General features: G+C 33.4%; 1 protein-coding gene across 1 annotated transcript; it reads left to right on the forward strand.

Moving 5' to 3' along the window:
- The first annotated feature begins 540 nt into the window (after positions 1 to 540).
- Positions 541 to 7,377, forward strand: LOC143532617 (NADPH--cytochrome P450 reductase 1-like). The gene is made up of 17 exons (XM_077027622.1): positions 541 to 899; positions 1,795 to 1,854; positions 1,964 to 2,040; positions 2,227 to 2,284; positions 2,361 to 2,444; positions 2,541 to 2,577; positions 2,851 to 2,920; positions 3,083 to 3,262; positions 3,359 to 3,451; positions 3,530 to 3,755; positions 4,436 to 4,519; positions 4,630 to 4,781; positions 5,332 to 5,428; positions 5,524 to 5,751; positions 5,914 to 6,036; positions 6,126 to 6,239; positions 7,289 to 7,377. Exons 1-17 carry the CDS (start codon positions 558 to 560, stop codon positions 7,367 to 7,369), a joined length of 2,106 nt encoding a protein of 701 aa, XP_076883737.1. The 5' UTR covers positions 541 to 557; the 3' UTR covers positions 7,370 to 7,377.
- Positions 7,378 to 14,030: the final 6,653 nt, after the last annotated feature.

Consider the following 14,030-nt stretch of genomic DNA (forward strand, 5'->3'; position numbering starts at 1 on the left):
GTCAAGTTTAAACTTAAACTTAGACTATATGAACATGTAAAAAGAATTGCTAACATCAAACAATAATTGAATAAATGTTAATATATACATATATATATATATGTTTCCAAGGTTTTTGTAACAATACTGACACATATACCAAACCCTAATATACATACATATAAACATATATTGTTCTCGACGTAAGCATGCTTTACTTATTTTCGCTTTGGTTCAGTTATGTTCGGTCATGGAATGTCCTTAGCCATATCTGTCAGTTAATCTCAATTATCAGTTAATTTTTCCGGTTAAAGTTTACTCACCCTTGCCTGTCCCTTCATTTTTTTTTTTTATTAAAATATGTTTCCATTAAACTAACCATGGTTAACAAGGGTAGGTATGCCCAACAACTCAAGTTGCCAACTACTCTCCAACATAAAACCCCCCCTCAAGTCAGTAGCTTTCTCCCAACTACCCCCACCAATTCTGAATCTCTAGAGAGAGAAAATAACCTTGTAAAACCTTTCCATTTTCATTTTCTCTCTCTCAAACCTTAAAAAAAAAAAAAAAAAAAAACCATGCAATCCAACACACCGCTTGATCTCATGACCTCCCTTCTGAACAGCAAAGTGTGGGGCCCATCAAACACATCATCAGAACCCGGAGAACTAACTGTTCCGATGATGTTTACACAGAACCGTGAGCTCTTAATGATGCTGACAACTTCGGTTGCGGTGTTGCTTGGTTGCGTAGTGGTTTTGGTTTGGCGTAGATCACTGTCGTCTAAGAAGTCTTCGGTGTTGGAGGCGCCAGTGGCGGTGGTGCCGAAGCGGGTGGTGGAGGAAGAGGTGGATGATGGGAAGAAGAAGGTTACGGTTTTGTTCGGGACGCAAACAGGCACCGCGGAAGGTTTCGCCAAGGTGAATTAGTTAAATCGGTTAAAAACGTGTATTGTTTAACGTATAAGGGTAAAATTGAAAGCGGAGGGGAATTCGGTTGCTATTTGTTAGGTTAGTTATAGCGTGGGAACTCCTGTATTATTTAAAAATGTATATTTCGTTAAAGTTAAATAGGTTAAAAACGTATATTATTTTAAATATAAGGGTAAAACTGAAAACAGAGGGGAATTCGGTTGGTATTTGTTAGGTTATTATTTAAAAATGTATATTTTGTTAAACTTAAATAGGTTAAAAACGTATATTATTTTAAGTATAAGGGTAAAACCGTAAGTTTGTATTAAATATGTTAAAAATGTATATTATTTAAAGTACAAGGGAAAAACCGAACATGTTCTATTGGTATTAGTTTGGTTTGTTACGGTACGGTGCTGTAACTTGTATGTTATTTAATAGCATATATTTCATTAAACTTAAATAGGTTAAAACGTATTTTATCTCAAGTATAAGGGTAAAACCGAAAGTTTATATTAATTAGGTTAAAAATGTATATTATTTAAAGTATAAGGGTAAAACAAAAGGTTACAGTTAGATAGGTTAAAAACGTATATAATTTAAAGTATAAGGGTAAACTCGAAACCTAAAGGGTATCAAAACGTGTTGGTTTGGAATTCATTAGTTATTGGTTTGGTTTGTTACAGCCTTGGTACTCATATATTATTTAAAATTTTAAAAGTAAAAACGTATATTTCGTTAAAGTTACCTAGAGGTAAAATTGAAATTAAGAAAAAAACTAATAATGCGTGGACCGCTAAATAGTGGCCACGTGGACCGATATTCACCAAGATGTTTAATGTTGTAGTATGAATGAACACGTTTTTTAGTGTTGTTGACATGCATTTATTGTTGTTGTGTAAAGGCACTTGTGGAGGAGGCAAAAGCTAGATATGACAAAGCAGTTTTTAAAGTGATTGATTTGGTGAGTATACATAGATTCTGAAAGTGTTTGTACTTTACTATCCAATTGAATTGAATCTAGTGTATTATTTGATTTAATTTAATTTGTAACATTATTTATAAAATTGTAGGATGATTATGCTGCGGATGATGATGAGTATGAGGAGAAACTAAAGAAAGAATTTATGGTTTTTTTCTTTTTAGCTACGTAAGTTTGCCCATCGAATCGGGAATTTTCCATTTTTGGAAAATTTTATGTTACAATTTTGTTTATTCTAAAAGATGCTTATAGAGTTTTAGTTGAGTGTTGCAATCAAAATGTGGTAGGCTGGTTGGTAGCTGATAAATACATACTAATTAAATTTTTTTTGATCATATTATGATTGGTTTGTAGATATGGAGATGGTGAGCCGACCGATAATGCTGCTAGATTCTATAAATGGTTTGCTGAGGTAAATATATATTGCGCTATTTGTAGATCAATGTTGGTTGATGTTATATTTATTCATTTATTGACCTATTCGTTAGGGCGATGAAAAAGGTGAATGGCTTACAAAGCTTCAATATGGAGTATTTGGCCTTGGAAACCGACAATATGAACATTTTAACAAGGTAACAGTTAATATCATGTTGTAACATTTTAAATATTCAGTCGCATGTTACATTTTTGCTTAATTTAGTTTGTTTTTATGAACTATTTATATATAGATTGCAAAGGAGGTTGATGATGGTCTTGCTGAACAGGGTATGTTCATTTCCTAACATATTCACTTCCACTTTGTAATAATATAGCTTATAGTTAAAAACACTTGTGTTTAACCCAATATTAGTGATTGTCATAATATTCTGTTTTTATAATCTAGTAATTAAATTCGTTCTCGTATGCACTAATCCATCCTTAAGTCCCGTTTCATCAAACATTCAGTTAAAATCGAAACTTTTCTAGTATGTCGTTATGCAAATACTTTTTCCCTTTTTTTTTCCATTTAGTTAATATTATAGTTTTCACAATTTACAGGTGCGAAGCGCCTTGTTCCTGTTGGCCTTGGAGACGATGATCAATGTATTGAAGACGACTTCACTGCATGGTATTAAGAAACATACACATTTTATAACTATTATTAATCAAGTGGAAGTCATCTAGTATTGTTGTTTATGCTCGTTTAGGAAAGAGTTAGTGTGGCCTGAATTGGACCAACTGCATGGTATTAAGAAACATACACATTTTATTATTGTTTATGCTCGTTTAGGAAAGAGTTAGTGTGGCCTGAATTGGACCAACTGCTTCGTGACGAGGATGACACAACCGTCGCCACTCCCTACACAGCTGCTGTTTCAGAATACCGTGTCATGTTTCATGACAAACCAGACTTTGAAGATCAAAGTCTGACAAATGGTCACACCGTTCATGATGCTCAACATCCATGCAGGTATCATATTGTTATCAAATGTCAAGTTCCGGTTTTTAACTTTTTATTTACTTATTATATCATGCACAATTTGACATATATTCTTTCCGCTCAAAGATCCAATGTGGCTGTGAAGAAAGAACTTCATACACCCGAATCTGACCGGTCGTGCACTCATCTGGAATTTGACATTTCTAATACTGGACTATCGTAAGTTAATCTTTAACTGAAATGAATTGACGAAATCATACTCGGGCCACATTAATTGAAATTATTTATTTATTTTAGATATGAAACCGGGGACCATGTCGGAGTGTACTGTGAGAACCTTAGTGAAGTTGTGGATGAGGCTGAAAGATTAGTAGGTTTACCACCTGACACTTTCTTCTCGGTCCATACCGATAAAGAGGATGGGACACCGCTTTCTGGAGCCTCTCTGCCAGCTCCCTTCCCTCCATGCACTTTAAGAAAAGCTTTGGCTTGCTACGCGGATGTTTTGAGTTCTCCCAAAAAGGTATGCTTTCATTTTTAGACCCGCTTGCTTATAAATGGGTCAAATTTATAAAATAGCTAAAAGGGGTACGGGTTAGGGTTAGTTGCTTGAATCGCTTGTTTTTGCTTGCATACACGTCTCAATTTATATTATCAGTCTGAACCACCAGTTACAAGGCCTGTAAACGTAAACGAACTGAAGGAACACAAACAAAGCCTTGCTTGTGTTTCTTTGTTTAACTTTATCCGGAAAACGAACGAACCCTTAGACGAATGGATTTTCTTGCCCGTGTTCACTCATTAAGAAAATGAATGTGTTCGTGTTCGTTTGTTAATATTCTAAGCGAACGGTTTACGAACATAAGCGAACACCTACCAAAAGTAAATGTCTAAAATACCATGATCATTACATTGAATAGCTCAGAAGTAAACAAAGATATCCAAATAAATGTTTTTCAAATACGAAATTCAAATAGATTTTAAATTATACTGGTAATAAGTATATATGAGCCAATATTTAAGCGAACGAACATAAATGAATGGATATAAAGCAACAGACATAACCGAGCGTAAATGAACGGACAAGACGTGTTCATGTTCGCTTGTTTATTAAATGAACGAACATAAATATACTTCCCGCTGAACGGTTCATCGAATTCTTTAAAAAACTAAACTTATGCATTTGATGCTTATGAACTACAGTCAGCATTGCTTGCACTAGCCGCACATGCCACCGACCCGAGTGAAGCTGATAGACTGAAGTATCTTGCATCTCCTGCTGGAAAGGTTGGACTTCATTTCATAATTCACCACTTTAGAAATTGAATTTGATCAATGCTTATATGCATATATAGATGCTGATATTGTTACACATTGTTTATATTAATATTCTTCAGGACGAATATGCTCAATGGATCGTTGCAAGCCAAAGAAGCCTTCTTGAGGTCATGGAAGCCTTCCCGTCCGCTAAACCTCCACTTGGTGTTTTCTTTGCGTCTGTGGCCCCACGCTTACAGCCCCGATACTACTCTATTTCCTCCTCTCCAAAGTGAGTCTACTTGGTCATCTTCGTATTCATTCGCACAACTTTAAGCGGACGAACGATCGAAAACGAACAATTAGACGAATGGGGTTTCTTGCTCATTCAACTTTAAGAAAAATGAATGTGTTTGTGTTTGTTTCTGCCCCTTCGTTAACAATATAAATGCACGGTTCACGAACGTAAACGAACATAATTGAGCTAAAACCAATTAAAAGTAAATTTGAACAGTGTTTGAATTGTAATGGGCCTAAAAAATTTAATGAATATATTAACAAACGTAACAAACTTAAAAAACGTAAATTAACGAACATAAACGCACGTAAACGAGCGAACATAATCGAACGTTCATGAAAATAAATGAACGAACGATACACGTGTTCATGTCCGTTTGTTTAATTAAAAAGAACAAACAAATTTGTTCATGTTCGTTTCCTAAAACAGTAGTTAGCGGTTCGAGCCCTAATTTTTTTCTTTACCAGCTGAAACAGATGCTAAACACCCCTAGACTTACCAGGATTCATTTACATCTTGAAATTAATATATTTTAATATTACAGGATGGCACCAAATAGGATTCACGTTACGTGTGCATTAGTTTATGAGAAAACGCCAGCAGGCCGAGTCCACAAAGGTGTTTGTTCAACCTGGATGAAGGTATTCAAATATTACTTCATTTTCTTGACCATTGAGTTTCAACTTTCTTTCTTTTTTTTTGTAGTTTAATTTATAACTTCTTTTTATTTTTTCAGAATGCTGTGCCTATGACAGAAAGTCAAGATTGCAGTTGGGCCCCTATTTATGTTAGAGCATCTAACTTCAGGCTGCCGTCTGATCCTAAGGTCCCGGTTATCATGATTGGCCCGGGCACAGGTTTGGCTCCTTTTAGAGGTTTCCTTCAGGAACGGTTAGCCCTGAAGGAAGCTGGAACTGAGCTCAGTTCATCCATTTTGTTCTTCGGATGCAGAAACCGCAAAGTGGTATGTTTCAAAAACACTCTTTTGATTATAACCAGAAGTGGCAAAATGGTCGGGTTTTCGTTTTTGGTTTGGCCCGTTGTATCTTTTAGCTATTTTTTTAATTGACCTGTTTGGCCCGTTTCTTTCAAACCAAACACCCACAATTTGCGTATATTACTTCAGGATTTTATATACGAAAACGAGCTTAATAACTTTGTGGAGACCGGTGCTCTTTCCGAGCTCATTGTTGCTTTCTCCCGCGAAGGCCCGACTAAGGAATACGTGCAACACAAGATGAGCGAGAAGGTGTAGAAAATAACCATTACAATATTTTTATTTCTTTTAATTATATAAATAAATATTTCATCATTTTTAATTTAGATATGTGCATGCAGGCTTCTGATATCTGGAACTTGCTTTCTGAAGGAGCATATTTATACGTATGCGGCGACGCCAAAGGCATGGCCAAAGACGTACATCGAACCCTCCACACCATCGTGCAAGAACAGGTGTGTCAAACTTTTCTACTTAATTATTAATTTTATTAATTTGGTTTTTCATTTTATATATTTATTATATTAGGACTTGGGAGTAGGTATATTATATTGTTGGGAGTTGGCTGAGATGGTGACCATAAAATTATACGGTGTTAAATAGTTTGGGGTCCATGTTACCTGTGTTTGTTACTTATTAATCTAACTGAATCTGAAATGACACACCATCCTTGGCCCATGAAAACAACACCCTTCACATCATGTATTTTCAAGTAAAAGTTACATGTTTGTTGGCTTTGGTGTCGGTCCAAATGTTCGGGTGGTTGAGGGCGGTTTGGGCATTTAACCATACTTGAAGTCCTAGTATTAGTAGTAATTCATTTATTCAAGTTTATTTTTAAGTGGATGGAGTCGGGTTATTTTTTAAGTTTTAATGCATCATTAGCTTAGACTGGTTTTGACTTATATTGAAACAATCAGGGGTGTATAAACGAGCCAAGCTGGCAAGCACTAGCTCAACTAGGCTTGAGCTCAGCTTGTGTAACTTACTAGAGCTCAAGCTTGAGTTAGACTTGTTTCCAACAACTTTTTTAAAAAGCTTGAGCTAGAGCTTGAGTTTGGCTCTTAAGTAGCTCTTCAAACTCAAGCTCATGCTTGGGTCATCGAGCTTGGCTCATCTCGTTATGTTACTTATCAATTTATATACATCTAAATATGACATAATATTATTTAGTTATTTTCATCACAAGCCTATACATTATTATTATTATTATTATTATTATTATTATTATTATTATTATGTAAATACTCAAGCTCAAGCTTGGGCTTGTTTATTAAATAAGCTTATTATTAAGCTTGAGCTTGTTTAAGCTCGGCTTGATTTGATATTTTAGTGAGCCGAACTCAGGTAGCTAATGCACGGTTTGCTCGTTTACACCCCTAGAGATATTATAATTTTGTAGTCATATTTTACATACTAATTATGAATCACTTATATCAACACCATTGACAAAATTATCTGGGAGCTTTAATTAACGAGACAACAATTTATATGTGGATTTCAGGGATCTCTAGACTCGTCAAAGGCTGAACTTTATGTGAAGAATCTACAAATGTCGGGAAGATACCTCCGTGATGTTTGGTAAAAAAAATATCTTGGATTAGCAAAGCTTATTTGGAAGTATGGGTGGAAAGAGCAGCCTATATTTCCTACAAGAGCGGGAAGTGTATTCATGTGTCGTTAATTAGAGTTAATTATAGTGCGATGTGTTCCGAAATTCTTTTGTATTCTGTTTTTATATAAACATGGTTTGAACTTTGAATATGTAACTTATAATGAGAGAGTAATAGCTTTATACATAATGTAACTAAAATATAAGCATCCACTAGTAATAACCATAATAAAAACCACAAACAAACACATGTATATGTTATATTTAAGTAAAACCGATAACAAACGTTGTGTTAGGTACTTAAATGATCAACCTAATTGGACACCTCGTTCTCTTGATTAAAACCGACCTTATCGAGTGAGGATAAAGGAATGGTAAGGTTGTTTCAAATTTGATTATACCACCCTGTTGAGTGTCAACTGATAGAGTGAGTGTTTCATGTAAATCTCAAAACAAAAGATAATGTTTCGTGTAAGATAATGTTAATCGTTTGACTTAGACACAATTACATAGTTACTCTGACGTTTTTCTAAAGTAACAAGATTGGGTATAAGTTTAAAAGTTACGAGTATGGGTACTAAGTTTTTAATTTTGTAACAATGTTATGTACCTTTAACTTGCGTTAAAAGGTAACAAAATTTGTGTCAACTCGTCGTCGTAACACTCAGGTTTACCAATGCCCAGGCTTCAATGCTTGGGTTTTATCAACGTACGATTTTACCGACAAAATAAAGATCACTTTAAATATTTTAAATTTTTTTTTTGTGTGTTTAATCTTTTTATACGTCAATTCAACAAATCTATGTTTTGGGTTTTATTAAGGTACCTTTACAAACGCAACCAATACCCACTGAATTTGCGTCAACTCACCACCGCAACACAACGCCTTTCCGATCGAATAAATATTGTCTTAAATATGGAAATTTTAAAATTAATACGCTATAAGAGCGCCGCTATTTTTTTTGGGTTTGTTATTTTAAGTATGCTAATTTGATAAATTTATTTTTTAGGTTTAGTTCCGGTACCGTAACAAACGTAGTCAATACAAACCGAATTCACGTTGACTCACAACGCTTGAGTTTTACCGACCGAATTCCCATAACGCACAGGGAAATCACTAGTTGCCATACTAATCAGAACGTGAAATTCCAAAATATTTCAAAACTCAAATATGCCTAACATTTTATTAAGAATGTGTAATGGCAATAACGCTCTAAGCAGTTTTGCACTTTCTGTTAACATTTAACGGAAATTAAAGTTAGCACCTAAATCTTTGTGTGTGTGTGTGTGTGTGTGTATAGGAAGAGGATCAAGAGAAAACTCACATTTAGAGAGAAAACTTAAAAACTCCTAAACATTTATTTTTAATTAAAAATAAAAAAAATATTTTCAAAATTCTGTTTTAGCCTTATTCTTATATTTTCTTATATTTCACTCGAAAAAAATAAAAAAAAACCGCTTTAATGCACATACGTATTACTGTACGATACCGCTGTATTACACATGTGTATTACTATGTATTTTTGAGTTTAATATTGTTTTATTGCATATATTCAATATTTGTGTATTGTATATCTGTAGTTGTGTTGTATTATATGGAAAAAATAATAATAATAAAATAAAAGTCGATGTGGTGCACATGTGAGTTAATGTTGTATTACACATACGTACTAATGTGTATTCGATGTGTATATTAATCTTATATTGCATATATATAATAGTGTGTATCAAATATGTGCAACAGTGTTGTATTCTATGCAATACAAACACTTTTGCATATATGCAATGCACACTATTACACATACGCACTATACCGACGAGGTTATCGACAAGTTTTTTTTTTTTTAACCAATAACAACATATAAGAATAATGGGAAAAAAGGAAACTTCAAAAAAAATTTAAAAAAAAGTTAAAAATTGTTTTTTAGGAGTTTTTAAGTTTTCTCTTTAAGAGGAGTTTTCACTAAATCACACCCCTATATATATATAGGGGTGGGATCAAGAGAGAACTCCTCCTAAAAAGAGAACTAGAGAACTCCTCTTCACACTATTGATTTAAATAGATCAATGGCTAAAAAAGAGATGGGGAAAACATAAAAAGTGTTGGGTTTTTTAAATGAGGGGGGTAATATTGGAATTGACAAAAATACAATCGTTCTTTTCCCCTGTTCTCTCTCACTTAGTTGACGCCATCAATAATCTAGGGTTTCGATTTATGTAAATCGATTGTCTATTTCGTCCAAATCAACTGCAAAATCAAGCACAAATTAGAAGAAAACTAACAGGTGAATGATTGTAATTGTTAATTTCACATATTAGCAACATCAATTAGGCAATCAAGCACAAACAGAGGCTATCATGTTCGATATGCTCTGTCTTTGCTTTTCTGTTTAATCGAATAGCAACATACCATCCTCAAACATTGAATTGTGCATTGATCATAAACTAAAACTATGAACGATGCACATATTGATCGATTCATGTATTTTACATGATTTTTCAAGTATTACATATGTGTATTCTGAAGTACTATATGTATATGCAATTATGATACATTACATATATGCAGTGATGTTGTACTACATGTATTTAGTGTGAATTGATGCATTATGTATAAGCAATGCTGATGCATTAGATTAATGCAGTATATAACTGATGTATTTTGTTGCATCTTTTGGTTATGTTGCATATATGTAGCGTTATATGTTTAGCTGTATTGCATATGTGTAATATGTTTGAACCTACCAATGTTAATGTATCCACGTGCATGTTACTGCATCTTTTTCGTCATGCTATATATATGTGGTTTTGAACCTAATAATATATATATATATATTCAGTTAGAGTGCATACATGTGGTATTTATGCTGCATATGTGCATTGTATCTGGAAATTTTGATGATTATGTTAAAATCTAGAAAAAGGAAATAAAAAGTGAAACATGAGATATTATATTTCTTTTTACGGTAATTATGTTTTCATCGTTTTGGTTTGCACGTGTCTGTAGTCTTAAGCGGTTGAATTTACAGATTAATTAATATATTGCTTAACTTTTACCTACCGTCTGGTTTTGCTTGTTTTTGAATTGGTAGCTTGTACTCATGTGGGGTAAAATTAGCTTGTCTTAATAATGCATATATGTATTACTTACACTGCATATGGGAACACACATAATCATATGCTTATGTTAATGACATTGCGTACATGGTATAGATACGAAGTCAACAAGGGGTCAAAAAGGAAACAAAAAATGAAATAAGGAAGATTATTGGATAACGAAGATGGGGTCGGTTTAGGAAACGATGATGAAAATAACAGTTTTGACGGTACAATATAAATAAGTTATTGAAATTTATACATATCTTACTGTGATTAGATACATTCGTATAAATGACATTACATGTATGTCGCAGTCACAAAGACCAAGAGGAGGTCAAAACGACCATATAAAGTGAAATAGGCAACATTGGTAGATGTGGAATACGAGTCTGACAAGGAAGATGAGGACGAAGACGAAACGGCTTTAAATGGTATGGTCTATATAAGTTAGTATTGCACTAAATGTACATGTAGTTCTGATGCTTACATATATGCAGTGTTGTTGCATTATATATATGCAATGTAGATGCAATATATGCAGCAATAATAACATATACGTATGGATGGCAAAAAAGCCCACACCCGACGGGCATACTCGAAACCTGAAGCGTCCGGGCCTGGTAAATGGGCATGTGACAGGGTATGCGATCAATAAATAAATCTTTTTCGGGTTTGGTTACGGGCATGGGATTCGATGACCTGGCCTGGTTACCCGAAATATATATACTTGATTACCCGAAATATTTGCTTTACATATTTTTAGTTTCCTATTTACGTAAACCTTAACTAATGCCTAAATACTTTATGTTTCCCATCCATATGACTCTTCAGTATCTTTATCCCAACTTCAATTTCCCACCTATTGTCCTACTGCCAAACTTTTCACTTACTAAAACTTAAAATCCACTTTCATTTGCATATTTTCTCCTCCTATGCATCATCATTTGTAAACACTGAGTATCTTTATATTTGGTATTTTAAGATGTATTGATGCTGCAATTACCAAATGTAAAACTAAAATCATGGAAATGTACTTCAAAATGCTCGCGTGTAATTTTAAACAAATTAACGGATATACCTGATGCCTGTGGGTATGCCTGATACCTGATGGGTAATTACCCGATAAATACCCGACGGGTAACGGGCCGGGTATGTGACACATTTTTGTAAACGGGTATGGGATTGGGATTACCAAGACCCGGCCCGTTTCCATCCCTACATATACGCAACACACATTTGTGGTGTTTATGTATTACACATATGCAGTTATTATTATCTATTACATGTATATGTAGTGATGCATGACATATATGTATTATGTTTACATATACGCAGTACTAACTTTTTACATATATGCACTAATATACTTGTAAATATTAACTGTTGACTTTAACGTAAAAGCAGGTGATGAATATCGTAAAGAAATGAAGGTATAAACAAAAAAATGATGTGCTAGAAAAGAAGCCAGAGTTAAAGTAACCGATGGTGGAAAAAGAGTACATGGTTTAGAACACGAAGGGATTAAGCAAAAATAATATATTTTAGAAGTTTATGTATACTAATAAGTTGGAATTGTTTTGTTATTGTTTATATGGGCATGTTTAAATCTATGAAATTTGAATGGAATTATTCTTTGAGTTTGTGTGCGAGTTGTTAGAATCGCACGTGTTATAACGACTTAAATATGAATATTAAATTAATTATATGTGTTGGTGTTAGTTGTTGTGTGATTCACGACGTTGAATATACCATATAATATTTTAAAGCATATACGTGGTACAAATATACAACATTTAGAACGTATGTAAAATGTAAATTATGTGGTGCATTCATGGAGTATATGTAAACTAAGTATAGTTCATGAAGTGCAAAGATACAATGTTCAAAATTCACAAAACATACAATAAACATAGATAATACAAGTAATTTAACCACGTAATGCACATGTGTAATACGAGCATATATGGTTAAACGGAGGTTACGAGTCAAGTATGAACCGTCCCCAACTGTTTACACCTCTAGCCGATATACGTGAAACCCATGCACAAACATGAATTGACTTGTCACGCGCATCAATGTTGACCCACACACGACGTATAACACATTAAAACATACGTGCATTACTGATGCATTGCATATATGCATTGATGATGTATTACCCATATACACGGTCATGGTGAACTGCATATATGCATTATTGTTACACAACATACAAGTAATACAAGTGTATGATTGATTCATTACATATATACATTATTGATGTATGGGGCATATATGCAGTTGTGGTGTACTACATATATGCAATATTGATGTACTGCGTATGTGCAATATTAGTATTGCAGGAACCCTAATCATAATTGGTTCATAATTCACCAAATTGACTCATCAAAACATCATATTGATTAACGAAATTGATACACACGTACTCAGAATCATTAACCGACTCTCAATCAACCTTCAATTTCATTAATATGACTATAATTTTGATGATTTTAGTCCATGTTTGACCATTGACGAACTCAAGTTCTTGGATATGAAAATTAAATGACTAAAACATGAAATTGAGTATTGAATCTGTTTCAAATCATCTCGAAATCATTAGTATATCATCAATCACTCATCAATTCAAAGAAATGTCTGATCTGGATCATCTATTTGTGATGACGTATTGTGAAGACGAACACAGGGGAGGCCAACAGTGTACTGCTAATTTTATTGGATTGCATTTTAACAAAAATAACCCTCTACTTTAGAGTTCTCTCTTGATCCTTTCCCTATATATATATATATACAGGGGAGGGATATTTTGAGAACTATGTTGAGTTTTAAGAACTTAAGAACTAAATTCTTTGCCACACATTTAATTAAATGGATTGGAATATGTGGTTGAGATTAAATCTGACCAAAAAGTTAAAGTATGAGAGAGAATAAATATGTAAGTGATTACACAAACTTTTACGTCCATTACACATGTGTAAAAAGTCGACTCGGTGCATAAAAAATTATGTAATTTTTTTACGTATATGTAACCTACATATATTACGCATGTGTAAAAAAAATTTCGAAAAAAAATCATTACGTTGAGTTCTTTCGAGTTCTTAAAACTCAAAAGGGTTCTCATTTGAAATCTCCCCTATATATATATATATGTTTTGATTCATTTCAAAAGTATTCTTAGTATGAGAAGTGCGAAAAGTAATTTCAACCAATCAAATATTTTCTTTTTATTTTATTTTTTAATAATATAAAAGGGTATGTTAGTAATCTATTATCATATTATATTTGGTAACTATTAACTCAATAACCGTTTCAAATATGATATTATTTTCTGAATATGCTTTGTTTATCATAACCATAAACCGTTCAAGAACGAGTCTTCACAATCCCAGATATGTAGCACCACCATCTCTAAATCAATGTCCATTGTAGATTATTTTTTATTCGAGCATGTCTAATTCGATTGCAATATTCACCAATCAACTATTCAGCCTAATTTTTGGCTGCCCTAAATCGAGTTCGAGTTTGATGAATTCAG

This window comes from Bidens hawaiensis, unplaced genomic scaffold (assembly GCF_021521415.1).
Source record: "Bidens hawaiensis isolate Kalapana, Puna unplaced genomic scaffold, B.hawaiensis_p1.1 tig00009513_1, whole genome shotgun sequence".
Lineage (NCBI taxonomy): Eukaryota > Viridiplantae > Streptophyta > Magnoliopsida > Asterales > Asteraceae > Bidens > Bidens hawaiensis.

What these genes read in the sequence shown, in the direction of transcription:
- LOC143532617 (XM_077027622.1), top strand. Translation starts at nt 558, where the DNA reads ATGCAATCCAACACACCGCTTGATCTCATGACCTCCCTTCTGAACAGC. An exon ending in TTTGTTCAACCTGGATGAAG is followed by an intron (nt 5,429 to 5,523) that starts GTATTCAAATAT and finishes TTATTTTTTCAG; the next exon opens with AATGCTGTGCCTATGACAGA. An exon ending in GATGCAGAAACCGCAAAGTG is followed by an intron (nt 5,752 to 5,913) that starts GTATGTTTCAAA and finishes ATATTACTTCAG; the next exon opens with GATTTTATATACGAAAACGA.